General features: G+C 39.9%; 1 protein-coding gene across 6 annotated transcripts in view; it reads left to right on the top strand.

The window, feature by feature from the left end:
- The window catches only part of LOC149804253 (1-phosphatidylinositol 4,5-bisphosphate phosphodiesterase beta-1-like), a 292443-nt gene that overhangs the window by 46578 nt on the left and 227960 nt on the right, over positions 1-17905 (top strand). For all 6 annotated transcript variants that reach the window (XR_016415204.1, XR_016415202.1, XM_089938161.1 and 3 more), the window contains exon 2: positions 10949-11026. Coding sequence is in view for 4 of the 6 variants with exons in the window: in XM_089938161.1 (XP_089794287.1) it covers positions 10949-11026 (78 nt within the window). In the remaining 2 variants the exon portion in view is untranslated. The remainder of the gene's footprint in view (positions 1-10948; positions 11027-17905) is intronic.

Below are 17905 nucleotides of genomic sequence, written 5' to 3' on the forward strand. Positions count from 1 at the left end.
TGTCTAGTATCAAAGTGCCAAGAGAGAGGACTGACTGTATTTACTTTATAGTATCAAAGTGCCAAGAGAGAGGGCTGACTGTATTTACTTAATAGTATCAAAGTGCCAAGAGAGAGGGCTGACTGTATTTACTGTATAGTATCTAGTATCAAAGTGCCAAGAGAGAGGGCTGACTGTATTTACTTTATAGTATCAAAGTGCCAAGAGAGAGGGCTGACTGTATTTACTTTATAGTTTCTAGTATCAAAGTGCCAAGAGAGAGGGCTGACTGTAGTTACTTTATAGTATCTAGTATCAAAGTGCCAAGAGAGAGGGCTGACTGTATTTACTGTATAGTATCAAAGTGGCAAGAGAGGGCTGACTGTATTTACGTTATAGCATCTAGTATCAAAGTGCCAAGAGAGAGGGCTGACTGTATTTACTTTATGCTACATGATGCAAATAAATCCGAGACAACCCCTTCCATCTTCCACAACTCTTATCATAAACTCCTTACAAAATTTAAAAACTAAGAAGAATTTATACCGATGGATCAAAGGATGAGGAAAAGGCTGCTGCAGCCTTTGTTAGTGGAAATCACACAAGACAAGTTGACTTACCAAATGGCAGATCAATTTTTTCAGCCAAAATCAGCAATAGACCTTGCTCTGCAACATATTGAAAACAAACGTATTTGAAACAGCATCATCTTCTCAGACTCACTATCAATGTTTCAGTCACTACACAAAAGAAAACTGGAGAACCAATTATTGAAAAATATACTCGTCAAAAATACAGAGCTGAGTGTCTCCCACAATATAATATACTGTTGGTTACCCAGCCATATTGGTATTAAAGGTAATGAAAAGCAGATCGCGCTGCTAAAATGGCCCTATCCCTTGAACCATCTGATTTTAAAATACCGTATACTGATTTTAAAACTAGTATAAAAAAGTCCTTATGTCAGAAGTGGCAGACATCATGGAATGATGCAGTGAATAACAAACTTAATGCAATAAAGCCAACCCTTTGGAGAAGGGACTCCTTCCTACAGAATCATCTGTAGAGGGGAGGTAGTCATTGCAGGGATTGGAATTGGTCATACTTATATAACCTACTCCCACATATTAAAAGGTGAAGACCCACCAGAGTGTTACTTGCAATGAACCATTCACTGTTAAGCACATTATGACAGTGTTTCGACTGGCAATCTATGTGCAATCAGTACTACAATGTGCATGACGTGAAGGAACTTTTTGATGCAATAAACATAAGTTGTATTCTAGAATTCTTAAAAGAAGTAAATATTTATTCTAAACTATAACTTTTATGCCATCACCTTGAGAAGGTTTATGTAATGTATATACCATCCTTTACATTCGATACCTTTTCATCTGGCATCATTACGATACACCGTTTACATTCCCTGTTGATCGGGAAGGTTTATTGCCGTTTCCATCTTGTCGTTTTACAGTCAACTCTTTGGTATTTTATCGCTGGTCGATACGAAACCTTTTACCAGTTTTAAATAATCCTACATATAATCTTTTGTATGGCGCTAAATAGCCTAATCATGCTGATGCACTGTAAAAATAATCAATCAGTCAATCAGTTTACTATGGTATATGACAGGATGTACTTGGTATTTGATACAGTTTACCCTGGTATATGATAAAGTTTACTATGGTATATGTTACAATTTACCCTGGTATATGATAAAGTATACTATGTTATATGATACAATTTACTATGGTATATGATACTGTTTACTATGGTAAATGATAGTTTACTATGGTATATGATACAGTTTACAATGGTATATGATACAGTTTACTATGGTATATGATACAATTTACTATGGTATATGATACAGTTTACTATGGTATATGAGACAATTTACTATGGTATACAAGATAATTTACTATGGTAAATGATACAATTTACTATGGTATATGATACAGTTTACTATGATATATGGTACAGTTTACCTCAGTTTAAGGATATTTTCTTTGTGATCAATAAAATTATATCAAAGACTCCCAGCAAAGGCTTGCTGAATCTGCTTCATAGATTGACCATTAATTTGGCATTTAAAAAAGAGATACCCACTCAAACCAATCAAACTTTGTTAAAATGAATAATGAAATGATCAGAATTGTTAACTATATAAAAATTTGTGCAGCAACACAATTGGCAATTAGACTAAAGTGCCTTGCCCAAGGACATGTCATGGTGAAGAAAATGATAAATTTGGAAACAAAATCAGTGTTCATAATAGAACTGTTAACATGATATCTATAGTAAGTAGATGAGTGGATATATGGCTAGAATTTGGTTATAGAATTAAAGTTGGCAACCTAATTTAGAATGCATGCCTCTTTATTCTGGATTAATTACAAAATAAACTAGTGCCACCAGTAAGAGAGTATGACTGTTAAAATAGCGATTTTTGACTGCCCTTCTCATGCCACACAAAACCTCTTGACATGCCACCTTGTGGCACACGTGCCATAGGTTGCCGACCCCAGGGTTAGATAAAGGGTCTGCAGTTAACACAATCAGACTTTGAGTCTAGTTCTAGAAAAGGTCTTCATGGAATGCTTTCTCTTAAGTCAAAAATAGTTAAGGGAGTCAGCATATAGAACTAGGAGCATTAGGGTTTATTAACACATTAACCCCTGGAGCTTTTTGTCATTTTCGCCTAAAAGTAGAGTAGGAAACATTTTGAAAGCAATTTCTGAATAGACTCGAAAACACCAAATTCCCGGTCATCTTTCAGTAACAAACTGCCTATTTGTGTTAGAAACATCGATTTTCATTGGCTATTTGACTCGTGCGTGAGCAGAAGGGTACAAGTTGGAGTTCTTTTTTTTCTTTTTGCTAAATGGAGCCATTATTTTTGTATGGAGACCACTCTTTATTCCAAATGCCCATCTTATCCTACTTTCTGCAAAGGCTCATCTGTCTGTTTGCATTTTATACCGGTTTGCCTTAGATCTGAGACCAAAAAGTCTAAAATCTGGACACAAAATTGGATTCCGACCATGGGTGAATTTTGGTTAGAAAAAAGTCCGGTTCAAAAAATGAGGTTTTTCCATCTGTATTTTGTAGTGCAACTAGATATTCCAGATTATTTGGTATCATTGTAGAGCTACATCTGTCTACATTTCTATAATACTGCCCACTTTAGTGTATCTTGCATGACCATGACGCTACAGAGTTTGGCAGTAGGCTACTACCGGCTACTACCTCTTAAGTCGTCGCTAGAGGTTAATGTGTTAAAATGTTGAAAAGAGAAACCCTCTCTCATGACTAATTTTCTCTTGTGCAGTTATATCAGATTAGGTTCTGCTATGTCAGAACAGATTTCAGATTTACACAAATGATGCTGATGCACTGTCAATTATGGCCTCAATTAGGGACCAGCCTTTTAATGGATGGGTGGTGGTGGTGGTGGTAAGCTTTAAAGAAAAAATGTCTGGCCCTTAAAATGCTTGAAAACTAAACTGTTGTTTCCACTGTACAAGTTAAAAAATATTTCTTGATGTAAAAGTTAGCAAATTATCCTGGTTAAAAGAACAACCACCCCACCACCCACCCTGAAAATTAAATGGTCCACCCCTTGCTAAATAGAACATTTTAACAACTCCGCTATTAAAAACCCCCCAAAACAACAACACAAAATGAACAGAATTTGCAACAGAGCATTTTGACTATTATAGTTTGTTCCACATAGCATCATAAATTTTTCCTAACTGTAACTCTGTTAATTTTCAGATCTTCATTGTTAAGTGTATCTAAAAGTTCCTATTTTATTTTAAATTTTTCATGTGAAATTGGATAACAAAGTATAGGCAGCTGTTGAGCAATTTTGAGACACTTGGGTCTTCTTGTTTCTGAGTTTTAAAAAAAGATTAAAATAACACAAATTTACAAGGTAGGCAATTTGGCTTATCTTAAGAATAATACATATTTATTCAGTCAACATATTATGAGACAAGCTTCAACATAAACATCTCAAAGATGTAAGTATTTTGCAACTTGTGTGTGAAAAACTTATAGATTGGTTTATCAGGGTCATGAACAGGAAGTAGAGCATGTCATTTCTGTATTGATCTTGGCTGTTACAAGCATGTCCTTAGGTCTGACTTCTACCCTTCAGTGATCAATAACACTGGTCAACAGTGAAATCATTACTGACTTGAAAAGGCCCTAATCTGTAGTATTTTGGTGTGCCGAACACGAATGTAACCGTGAAAAATTTGTATTGGCTCTCGTTTTGAAGATATTCATATACCTCATTTTCTATGTTTCACTGTGTAAATTTCTCCAGTAGGACTGCAGCAACATCCGGAATAATGATGTAACATTGCATAATACCATCATGCTCACATCATCCACAGTTGATTGCATCATTTTCTGATGCATTGCAATACTAATGCCATGCGGCTGCTGAAGTAAGTTGACGTCGGCAGTGTACTATACGTGTAGGCCTATTATACTAATGCCAGGCGGCTGCTGAAGCTGACGTAAGCAGTGTACTATATAAAGCCCAATCAGATAGGTTCAGCATTTAAAATATTTTAGACGTTGTGCGAGACAGTTCAAGCTACTGTTACATAAAACTTATTATTTTATCCATTTACGTACAATAAAGAACAGTAATGCCTCGAAAGTGTGTTAATACCGCGGACAATTTTTGCTATATTTGTGGGGAAGTGACATTTGCCAACCAGAAGAAAAGTATCAATTCTCAAGTGAAGAAGGCATATCATCTTTACTTCGGATGCAAGGTTGGTGACCAAGACAAGCCTTGGGCTCCGCATATATGCTGTGCTACATGTACAACACAGCTTTCACAGTGGTTGAATTGCAAAAGGTCATCAATGCCGTTTGCAGTCCCAATGGTGTGGAGAGAGCCAAGCAACCACCTAAATGACTGTTACTTCTGCTTGGTTCCTCCTCTTTCCGGCGGAATAACGAAGCGAAAGAAGTCGAGAATAGTCTAGCCAAACATTCCGTCTGCATTGAGACCAGTTCCACATGGTGAGGGACTTCCTATTCCAGAACCTCCAGCAGAATATTCTCTTGATTCATCTGACGAAGACAAAGGTGAGTCGACCTGTTCTTCTCCTGGTCCATCAGCATGCAGTGATCCAGATTTTCACTGTGGTGCATCATCAACCCCACACAGAATAACACAGGAAGAACTAAATGACCTGATTCGTGATTTGGACTTATCAAAGAACAAGGCAGAATTGCTAGGATCAAGACTCCAACAATGGAATCTTCTAGAAGAAGATGTCACAATTACTGCATATCGAAAGCGCCACCAGCAATTGGAGCCTTTCTTCAGAAAGGAAAGTAATCTGATATTCTGTTCCGATATTGAGGGCCTCATGAATGCTTTAAAAATCACTCATGACCCACAAGAATGGAGACTATTTGTGGACTCTTCGAAACTGAGTCTCAAGGCTGTGCTTTTGCACAATGGAAACATTCTTCCATCTATTCCAGTAGTGTATGCTGTCCACATGAAAGAGACATACGATAACTTAAGGCAGCTAGTGAATTCCATTGAGTATAACAAGTACAGCTGGCACCTCTGTGGTGATTTGAAGGTAGTTGCCCTTTTAATGGGACTGCAGCAAGGATATACAAAATACATGTGTTTCTTATGCGAGTGGGATAGCCGAGCAAGGGAAATGCACTACATGAGGAAGGAATGGACTCACAGGCAGAATGTAGCCATTGGAGAGAAGAATATCCAACACCCAGCTCTGGTTGAGGCTCAGAAAATCTTGCTACCACCCCTTCACATCAAACTAGGTTTGATGAAAAACTTCGTGAAAGCCATTGACCGGACTTTGCCAGCATTCCGATACCTGCATGAAAAATTCCCTCGACTCAGCGAAGCAAAGATTAAAGAGGGAGTTTTTGTGGGTCCTCAGATTCGAGAGCTTTTCAAAGATGACCGGTTCAACAACTTGCTGGAAGGTGACGTGAAACAAGCATGGAATGCTTTTCGCCTAGTTTCTACAAACTTCCTCGGAAATGTTAGGGCAGAAAACTATAAGGAACTAGTAGAAGACATGTTGATGAAGTATAAGAAACTTGGCTGCAATATGTCTCTAAAGATTCACTTCCTTCATTCCCATTTGGATTTCTTTCCTAGCAACTGTGGTATTGTTAGTGATGAACACGGCGAACGTTTTCATCAAGATATCGCAACAATGGAACAAAGATACCAGGGAAAATGGTCCACTACAATGCTGGCTGACTACTGCTGGACACTCCTCAGAGATGCTCCCGAACAGCTGTACAAGAGACAGGCGAAGAAATCTAAGATGTAGTCAATGACTTGATTTTTTATAGGTAGGCTATTACAGTTGACCTTTTACTATTGGAATGCATTTCGTTATGTAAACATTAATTTCTTGCAGATTACAAAAAAACTAGAGCCAATTTTGCAATTTGACTGTCATATTCGTGTTCAGCACATAAAAATTGATAAGAATTGACTAATTTTATTTCAGTAACATGACTTTTGTAAAAATTTGTTGTCCAGTGTAACACAAATGTGTATGGGACCATAAATAAGTGATTTGAATGGGGTGTAGAATTGTGGGAAGAAATGAGGAGTGGGGTAATGTATGGATATTATGAACCATAAAGCTTATAATAAGCTTACTGCAAATTTTGTACAGAAGCTGCACTAAACAAACCCCAAAGCCAATTGATATTTCAGCATGACAGATGACAATGTTCGTAACATTTTGCAAATACTTTGAAACTACCCCATGAATGTACATGGTAGCACATAGACAAATGTCATTAAACCTTAGTGGTCATCGAATTTAAACTATAGTGGTCATTGATGTTGTGAAAATCAGTAAATGTTTGGACTTTTTTTGTATCCAGTTGAAAAAGAAACCTTTGATGTAATTTTCTGCCATTGAGAATCATATTGGTAACTATTTTTCTTCACATGGTATGATATGGCAGCAGAAGGAGCATTGTTGGATCACCAAACCCATAAAATTTATATGTATTCCTGTCATTACATATGAGGTTATTTCCTGACCTGCCTGAAATGGCAGTATTTGTTCCTATTCTTGTCATTGTTGAATAACCTCATTACAAGGACATGTTTAAGGGATTATTTAAAACCGAATGTGAATCTTTTGGAATTTCTTGATTTTGGAAGATGATTTTCGAAAGGAAATTTTTTTCCTGTCCTAGTGGCATTTGATTAAATATTTTGACCTATTTGTAGTCACAGTAATGTTTTGTGGGTAGAAATAATTACCGGTACAATATGGAGTTTCTGCTGAGGTCATTTTAAATCATTTGTCCATAAATAGAGGGCGTAATGATCACAAGATGCAAATAAACCTTAAATGAAAGTATTATTACTACTGAATGGAATGTCATATCACCTTGGGGATTTCAGCAGGAGACTTTTTATTGTGTGTTGTGGGTCTGAAATTCTTGATATCTAATATGGCTGCCACTGTGGCCATCTTGAAAATCTCATTGGTACTCCTTCTAAATGTAGAATAACAGTCATAGAAACAGTAGGGGACATCTTATGTTGTCTAGTTGATACTAAATAAAAATGGTGCTTGTCTGACATGCATTGTGGCCACAATGGCAGTTATCTTAAAACTTGTTATTGTTACTCCTTCTAAACGGAAAGTCATTGACGGACTGTTTTCACCAGAAGACTAATTGATATTTACTGGTCCTGAATGATCAGACCTCATATATGGCTGTAACAATGAACGTATTGAAAATCTGATCTCTCTTTCTCCAGAATTGTTTATTATCAACATTGTTTTTGTCGAAAGTTATCTAATGATGTCTTTTTTTGTTTAAAATTAAAAAGGTGCCAATCTTACATGCAGTATAACTGCAATAGCATCTAATTTGAAAATCGTGTCACTCAAGAATATCAGAGATGGTTGCAACGCTCAGCATTTAAAATGAAGACATGGTCTATCAGGAAATTCTTTAAAAACAGTAAAATGTCGGTCCATTCGAGGGACTTCTGAAGTTCAGATACACTACTGCAGAGACTAGCCAATGCAACATGGATTGCAAGCAGATAAGATTCATTAATTTCTTACTTTAAGTGTCCTAATGTAATGCAGAACTTTTTTTATAAGGATCCCATTTAATTATTTACCGTATTTGCCAGCCTGTAAGACGATACTTTTTTACTAGAAAATTTTACCTTAGTCTTATACTCTGAATCGACTTATATATGGATAATGTCACCTGAATTGCTTTATCATACTGTTTGTATGGAAAATAATCTCCACGGGTATGAAAAATAATGGGCAAAATTTATTTCATTTTGGGGAAGAGATCATGTAGGAACAAATACAGGATCCCACAGCGAGTGTTTTAAATAATGACATGATCGTCAGCATTAAAACTTAACATAGATCAGATGTAATTGCACTAAAGCAGCATGCACCAGTAATGTACATTGTTTGTAATATACATAGTTTAAATTTAATTACATATGTGTGTTAGAATTTACAAGTTAGAAGATGAACAAACAAGACAAAATCATTCCATCACAATTTTCTTTTTGCACCTAATGATCAAATAATCTGTATGCCCCATGAGAGAGAGTGATGGACAGACAGACAGAGATGTCTACAAGATTATAAATCGGTATTGTTCACTTACCTGATGACCGATTTTACTTGTGTATAAGTGTAGTACCATATTCCATCATCAATTAATACCACTAATTAAGCGATTCCTTTAAATTTTTGTTTCCACTTCCGTCATTAATAGAATCACGTGGCTTTTGTAGTGGTATTTAAATGCTAATTAAATATGCTATGGCTGTATTGTCATTCAAAGATAACACCTGTCTGAGGTCAGGATTCTGCAGACCAGATCTGATTAGCAAGTCTACCAATAGAGAAATGCGGCTATCCATAGGTATTATTAAAATGTCAGTTGGTTACTATTGTAAATTTCTCAGTCAGGGAGATTTTTTAACTTGCCCACCGAACCAACAGCAATTTAAAGTACATCTAGCATGATCAAAGATCTAAAACAATTGCTGCCTAAGTATAGGAAGAGTACATGCACTTGAAACAAAATCTTAATTGTTGGGCGTGGAGAGGTTATTATACTTGCCAAAAAATTAGATTGCTTGCAAAATGGTCATTCTTGGGATTTAACCTAATGGTGACTATTTGGATATGGATATAACTATTGTGAATATTTAAACCCTGAAGGAGCATGGTATGTATTTCATAGTTTACATTTTCTGTTTCAAGCATTAATGTTTTCTATCTTTGATAAAAGCTTCAGCAACATGGTAGCAGTAGGTTAAGAAAAAGAACAAAAAAAAATACACGAAGAGCTGAACTCTCTCTCACACATATATCTAGACATATTTGATTTTGAAGTGCAAAAAGAAAGTGCGATGGAATACATGTGCAATCTTCTCTCTGTATCTCTCTTCCCCCTTCCAAAAATGCATTTTAGTATTAATGATGCAGTCTACCTATTGCTGGTAATCTGAAATATCATACAGTGATACTTTTAATATTTATGAAACCAGAAGTTATTATAATTTAAAAATACACACCATCACAAGTTTTATCCTATCTGTAAGTGTAACTCAATAAAATACTTCTTGTGAAACAAATTAGGTACTTTTAGTTACATTTAATGATACTGACTGGAAAGGATACTGAGTTACAGGTAAGATAATTTCACTATGCTATGTGGAACGAAGTGAAAAACACAAGTGTTGATCTGGCCTCGTCTTATACTCAGCATCAACTTACATAAAGATGAAGGATGGAAAATTTACCAAATTTGCAGATTTGACTTGCACTCCGCTTCAGCTTATAGGCAGGCAAATACAGTAATAGTAATATTATGTAGGAAATAACTCGAGGGGCCCTGGGTGGGTTTGAGTCGTGGGCATGGCCAATGTTATGTGAAAAAGCTTGCCTGTAGTTTCCTGTGGGTCAGTGGTTCTTACCAGGGTTTTGCTGGGCTCATCCTCCACTGGTTACATTGGCCACCATGTCTAGCCAATCTTGTGCTGAGAAATGGCGTTAAACCCCAAAGCAACAACAATTTTTTTTGCCCCGTGCTTTTGCAGGGGGATGTTGTGATACCCATTGGTTATTTGTCTGTCAGTAATCGCATCTCTTAAACTAGAGTAGAAATTTGCCAAATGTATAGTTGAACATAGGTTGCTCATCTGGTGACCATTTGCAAGAGATGTATGGTGTTTGAGTCTCAAGTGTCCTGGGGTGAAGTTATGTCAGAGTTGAAATACATTGAGATCTTGGAATATTTTTTTCATACCAAATGTTTGCATGTATTCATAGGAGGACACATATGTAATAGATTTTGGATTATGTCCCCTGAGTGTGTCAGGGGTGTGTGTTGGGAACAACAACAACAACAACAAAAATGGGATGTGCCATCACTGCCATATTGAGTCATATGAAGTAGATCTAGTTATGTTTTGTTTTCTTTTCATGGGGGGGGGTAGTAATAATTTGTTATTCTGCCATTTCCTGTGTGGATCTTTGCATGTAGTGCCTACTGGAATTCATGTCTTTAGTATTTAGCTGTGCAAAATAGCCTATCATTGATGAAGACCAGCAACAGACGATGGTACTCAAGTTAGAAGGATTATGTACTACAAATGAGACTGCTTCATATGAAAAGATGTGTGAAAAAATTTGACAGCAGACTTGATGGGGCAGTGATCCTGATTTTGCCTCCTTCCCCTGATTTGTTCTCTGTTGACTTGTGATAGTTGAAAATTTAAGAAAAAAATATCCTAATTTCTAGCAAAACTTTCCTGTGTTTCTGATAATAGTCAGTTGATATACACCGTTAAGCAATTTTTAAAAAAAATCAACAATACCTTTCATTCTTAACCTTAACCACCTTTGTCTTTTTTGTATTCCAGAGCTCTACAATTGGTGTCCCGGTCACACTCAAGGTGGACCAAAAGGGATATATCCTGTACTGGCGTGATCAGAATAAGGTAAAGTCTATACATGCAATATATTATATCAGATTGTCTGTATGTGCCAAAAAGGAAGTGAATATAAAATAGTACAAAGGCATTTTCATTTGAAAAGACAAGAATTCTTTGAGCACAAAAAAGTGTGTTCAGTTTGGGGTGCATCACATGTGCATCAGGAATGGGATGTCATACAATGTACATCAGGAATGGGATGTCATACAATGTACATCAGGAATGGGATATCATACAATGTACATCAGGAATGGGATATCATACAGTGTACATCAGGAATGGGATATCATACAGTGTACATCAGGAATGGGATATCATACAGTGTACATCAGGAATGGGATATCATACAGTGTACATCAGGAATGGGATATCATACAGTGTACATCAGGAATGGGATATCATCCATGTACAGATGTACATCAGGAATGGGATATCATCCATGTACAGAGATGTACATCAGGAATGGGATATCATCCATGTATATAATCTTTATACAGATGTGCATCAGGAATGGGTTATCATCCATATACAGATGTGCATCAGACACTAACTGATTCTAACTATTGTCAGTACTAATATAGCATTATTGTAGTTGCAGATAGGAAAATGAAAATTTAGTCTTTAAAAAGTCACTTGAATTAACAAATGTTTTTTTTTATTTCTTCTTTAAAACTTGACGGAAAATTGACCAAGTAAAATTCCCATCAAATTTTTGCTCTGCTGATCAATAAACCAGAACAGCTTATGATATGGTCTTTTGTCCATGTGTCTGTTGTCCGTCTGTCTGTCCATTAGTACACATTTGTTATCTCTCTTGGCATCCGTCCGTCTACGGGAGACGATGGCGTAGCTCCAAAGTAAGCTTTTGTCTATCCTTCTTTCTAGCTCTCTTTTCAGCTTGTTTTATTCTTCTCTCTTCCTCTGCGTTTTGAACTCCCTGCCTGACAGCTAGGCGCCAGCTGGAACGATTGTTTGCACAGCTCTCCCAGTCATTGACATTGATGTGTGCCGTCTTCATATCCTTCTTGCAAACATCTTCGTAGCGCAGATGTGGTCCAGTTGGTCGTGCACCTTCTGCTAATTCCCAATATAACAGGTCCTTGGGAATGCGACCTGGGTGCATTCTTTTGACATGGCCAAGCCAGCGAAGGCGCCTCTCGTTGAGAATGGAGAACATGCTGTTCATGTTGGCGCGTTCTAGAACCTCTGTGTTGGGTACTTTGTCCTGCCACTGGATGTGCATAATGCGCCGCAGACATCTCAGGTGGAAGCTGTTGAGTTTCCTCTCGTGTCTTGCATAGGTGGTCCATGTTTCGCTGCTGTAGAGAAGTGAGCTGAGTACGCAGGCTTGGTAGACACGCAGTTTGGTCTTCTCTGTGAGGTTGGGGTTGTTCCAGACTCTCTGGTTAAGTCTGGCCATCACTGCTGCTGCCTTGGCAATCCTGCCGTTAACCTCAGAATCAATGGAGAGTGAGCTGGAGATGTTAGACCCGAGGTATGTGAAGTTCTCAACAACTTCCAAGTTGTACCCATCGATGGTGACAGAGGGAGGGGAGTCTGTGTCCTGCGCCATGACATTCGTTTTCTTCAAACTGATGGTCAGTCCAAATTCCTTACAAGCATGGGAGAGGTGGCATACCAGCTGCTGCAGTCCATCTTCCGTGTGTGATGTCAAGGCTGCATCGTCGGCGAAGAGCAATTCACGGATGAGTACTTCTGTGACTTTAGTCTTAGTACGGAGACGGGCGATGTTGAACAGCTTGCCGTCAGCCCTGGTATGGATGTACACTCCCTCGCTGCAGTCCTTGAATGCGTACTGGAGAAGCATGGAGAAGAAGATGGCAAAGAGCGTCGGCGCAAGGACACGGCCTTGTTTGACTCCGCTGATGACTGGGAATGCTTCAGATGTTGCGCCATTGAAGTACACTGTGCTGTGCATGTTCTCGTGGAACGACATGACAGCAAGCAGACGTGGGGGGCAGCCGATCTTCTGCAGGAGTCTGAAGAGTCCACTCCGACTAACCAGGTCAAACGCCTTTGTCAGGTCTATGAAGGCAATGTAGAGGGGCATCTGCTGCTCGCGACACTTCTCCTGCAGCTGACGTAGTGAGAAGATCATGTCTACAGTTGACCTGCCGGCTTGAAATCCACACTGGGACTCTGGGTAGATGCGGGAGGCTAGGATTTGCAAGCACGCCAAGGCAACACGGGTGAAAACCTTTCCAACGCTGCTGAGAAGGGAGATGCCCCGATAGTTGTTGCAGTCGCTACGGTCTCCTTTGTTTTTGTACAAAGTGACAATGTTGGCGTCACGCATGTCCTGTGGGATGTATCCCTGTTCCCAGCAAAGGCAGAGGAGTGTGTGTAGGGGCAGGAACAGTGCTGGTTTTCCGCTCTTGAGGACTTCAGGCGGAATGCCATCGCTTCCAGGAGCCTTCCCACAGGCAAGGCAATCGATGGCTTTTCTGAGCTCTTCCAGGGTGGGCTGTGTGTCTAGCTCCTCCGTGACAGGCAGGTCTGGAATGGCATCCAGGGCAGTTCCAGTGACATTGTTTTGGGTTGCATATAGCTCGAGATAGTGCTCAACCCATCGCTGCAGTTGTTTCCCCTGGTCTGTGATGACTTCGCCCGACTTGGACTTGGTGGGGGGGGTCTTGTAGCTGTGGGGGCCTGTCGCCTTTTTTGATACCGTACATTCCTCTTGTGTCCCCGGTGTCAGCAGCTGTCTGTATACTGTTGTAAAGGTTCAGCCAGTAGGTGTTGGCACAGCGGTGGGCAGTATTCTGGGCGTTGTTCCTTGCAATCCTGAGGGCTTGTAGTGTTCTGGGGCTAGGTGCAGCCTTGTATGCCAGGAGGGCTTTCCTCTTTGCCTCAGTCATGGGCTCCATCTCCTCCCAGTTTGCCTCATACCAGTCGACATTCTTTCGCTCCCTCTTCCCGTAAGCTGTGATGGCTGAATTGTACACAGAGTCACGGATATGGGACCACCTGGAGTCAGTGGTGTCATCAGGTGTAACTTTGGTGAGAGCTTCCTTCAGTTTGCTGATGAACTGCTGTGTTTTCTCTGGGTTGCTTGCACAGCAGGTGTTGATGTGTGGGTGACCCTTCTTCTTGGTGTGGTGCAGCTTCTTGGGTAATATTCGCACCTTGCTGGCCACGAGGGAATGGTCCGTGTCACAATCGGCACTGTGGTAGCTGCGGGTGAGGAGGACACTGGCCAGTTCTGCACACCTGGTGATGACGAGGTCTAGCTGGTGCCAGTGGCGTGAACGTGGGTGTCTCCACGACACCTGGTGGATCTCCTTGCATTTGAAGAAAGTGTTGGTCACACATAGGCTGTGGGAGCAGCACATCTTCAGCAGTCACTGACCATTCTCGTTGATCTTGCCCCTTCCGTAAAAGCCCGAGACAGGTGGACCAGGGCTCATGGTCAGCTCCCACTCTAGCATTGAAGTCTCCTAGTAAGTAAAGGCTTTCATTGTTGGGGATACTGGATATTGCCTGATCCAGAGCCTCATAAAACTTGTCTTTCTCCTCGTAGGTGGAGCAGAAGGTTGGGGCGTACATGCTGAAGATGTTGACTGGGCCTAAGGATGTTGACAGCCGGAGGGCAAGGATTCTCTCAGTACCTGGTGATGGCAGTTCAATGAAGGCGATTAGCGTGTTCTTTACGGCAAAGCCTACACCATGCTGCCTAGGTTCATCCGAGGGCTTCCCCTGCCTAAAGAACGTGTAATTGGCTTCCCTGATGGTGCCGCTGTCAGCCAGTTGGGTCTCCTGGAGGCAGGCAATGTCAGTGTTCAGTCGGGAGAGTTCTCTGTCAATGACGGCAGTCTTCCGTGCATCGTCGATCTGCTGTAGGTCAGCGGTCAATCCAGGACACATGGTCCTGATGTTCCAGGTTGCAAAACGAGGAGTTGGAAGTCTTCTTATTTCTTCTTTTAGTCTTTCCTGGTGCGGAGTTTTGTGGCCCACTTGTCGAGATGGTTCTCTAAGCTCCACGCAACCAGTGAAGCAAGCAGGCCATGGCGGGCAGCACCTTACTGACTGGGGGCTGCCCAGCTTGAGGCGGGCGGTAGCTGTCCAGTGAGACCTGGTGATCTCTCCCACCGTTAGAAGTAACCCCTGGCGCCAAGCTCTACGCCAATCGAGCTTTGACTTAGAACCGGTAAACTGCTACTTCTCGTGTTGTGCCGACGCCGTACGACGACACTGGAGTGTCCTCTCCAGTGGAGCTATGAAGCCTGGGCAGGGTGGTATGGAGAATCAGCTGTTGTCCATGCAGCAGATCCCCCCTCTCCACGCAGCTGGTGTGCCCAAGGGAACGACGAATGCTGATACAGCTTGGCACCAACGGCGTCACAGGAGTTGCCGGAATGACTTTGAAGTCAATGTCAGACCGCCTTAGGGACTCCATCTCCGGATTTTCTGTCAGGGTTTACTCCCTTAGCCTTTCCCATGAGTGGGTATAGCCACAAGGCAGCAGAGGTTTGGAATCGGAGTTTTCCTTCTCCTAGATGAGCTACCATCCAAGGTTTACGAGTCCCATCTACCCGAAGCAACTGGTTTTAAGGTGCCAGTGGGCCATCTTCACCCCTTCTCCTGTTAGTAGAAAACATGGTCTACCGGGCTTCAAATCTAAGCCACTCGCGAAGGCCAGGAGGTGGATTTTAGTTGACAGAGGCAGTCAGAGACGCAAGCTGCATGGGGCATTTTTTGGAGGATTGGGGCGCTTGTCTCCCACTCCCACCCCGGGCAATGTCAACCATAGACTCTGAAATATAATTGGATTGCCATGAAATGCATACATTCATCCCAAGGTCTGGTTGGTCCTAAATGAACAGTGCTAATCTGAAATCCAGTATGGTTGCCATGGAAGCCATCTTGAAACTCTTGTTATTGCTACTCCTTGAATAGGAAGTGATATCAAGATAGGGATTATAACCAGAACACGTTACAATGTCTAGTTGCTCCTAAATGAAATTAGTTCCCTTGTATAGCCATTATGGCTACCACATTGACCATCTTTAAAATTTTGTTTCTGCTACTCCTCCTAAATAGATGGCCATTGGGTTTTTAATAAAATACAGCCTGCAGCCCAGATGTGGCCCGTGACCTGGTTTTGTTGGATAATTTACATTATAGTGTGTGGCTTTAAAAATCACTTTTCCAGCCCTTGCACCAGAGGAAGTTGCCCATGCGTGAATGTCAGTACGTGCATGGTGCTGTTCTGTGAAATTTTTTAACATTCTGGAAAAGCGCTTTTCTTGAGCTTCTCTTCAAGTGTCCAAATGAATTGTTTTTCTTTTTTGAATCTCATCAAAATGGTGTTGTACTGGCAGTATTGATGGGTTTTACAAGTGTATTGATGTATATATGCTGTTGTGGCAGTATTGATGGGTTTTACAAGTGTATAGATGTATATATGCTGTTGTGGCAGTATTGATGGGTTTTACAAGTGTATTGATGTATATATGCTGTTGTGGCAGTATTGATGGGTTTTACAAGTGTATTGATGTATATATGCTGTTGTGGCAGTATTGATGGGTTTTAACAAGTGTATTGATGTATATATGCTGTTGTGGCAGTATTGATGGGTTTTACAAGTGTATTGATGTATATATGCTGTTGTGGCAGTATTGATGGGTTTTACAAGTGTATTGATGTATATATGCTGTTGTGGCAGTATTGATGGGTTTTAACAAGTGTATTGATGTATATATGCTTTGGTGAAATTCATAATCATATGTACAGCATTATGTATTGATAATATTAAACTGCTGGTGTAACGGCCTGAAACTTTGCCTTGCATGTTGATGGCTAGTTAATTTGGGAAATGATTTTTCCACTCTACATACAGGGTCTAAAATTTATGGAGGCAATTCTTCCTTCCTTCCATTTGAATAAAAAAGGGAAAACCCTAATACATTTAAGAGCAATTTAATTATGTAATAAATTAATAAAGTAATTATGTAATAAAGTAGTGGTGGAAATTATAATGCACGATATTCATGCTTTCGCTTTAATTTTTAATGCTTTAGAAATCAGTACAATTCCCAAAATTATATCCCCACCCAGGCTTACTACTAACAAATTGTACAGAATGGATTTACCTCTGTAACTTGGGCATCAAACAACCACTATAACTTGCAGTCATTCACTAGCCATAAATTTCATGGTCATGATAGCAGGCCACCTTGAAAATCTTGAAAGTCAAACTGCAAACAACAATGATTCTGAGCTCCCATAGCATAATGCACCTGCAGATAAGGTCTATGTTGTTTGTTCTACTGATTACTCCTAACTGCATGGACCCAGATCTGCTGGCTCATTATGCGACGGTAGATCTGGGTCTTTGCAATTAGCAGTTGGACTTGTCTTATAAGTGAGTATATACAGTATATCAGACGTGTTTCCAGCACATGGCAGTTAAAATGAAGATATGGTCTTATACTGAGTTAATGAATTATTCTCTTCAAGGAACTCTTGTTTCGTGGTCTTTCTGTCAGGTTTTATCTGTCTTCTTAATTTAGGAATTTTTGTGGTGTAGTTTTAGTGGCATATTCTGCATTCTGATGTCTTTATAATACTCACATCTCACTTCTCTTTGACATCACATTATGCTGTTTTTGTTCAGCTGACAGACAAAACAAGCACACTAAATGCAGAAACAAAAATCCAGTTTAGACCACTTCGAAAAGGCTGCAGGCAAAAAAGCTGTGTATAATATTATTAAAGTGAATGTTGGATGAATGGTTGATCAAGCAGAAGGATAACTCAATTTTCCATTCTGACATTTTTACATGCTGTAAATGTCTTTAATTATCAGAGCTTCAGATAAGGTATGGAATAAATGATATGAGGACCCAAGTCAGAAATGACAAT

Source organism: Sinohyriopsis cumingii, chromosome 2 (assembly GCF_028554795.1).
Source record: "Sinohyriopsis cumingii isolate HCF-2022 chromosome 2, ASM2855479v2, whole genome shotgun sequence".
NCBI classification, from domain to species: domain Eukaryota; kingdom Metazoa; phylum Mollusca; class Bivalvia; order Unionida; family Unionidae; genus Sinohyriopsis; species Sinohyriopsis cumingii.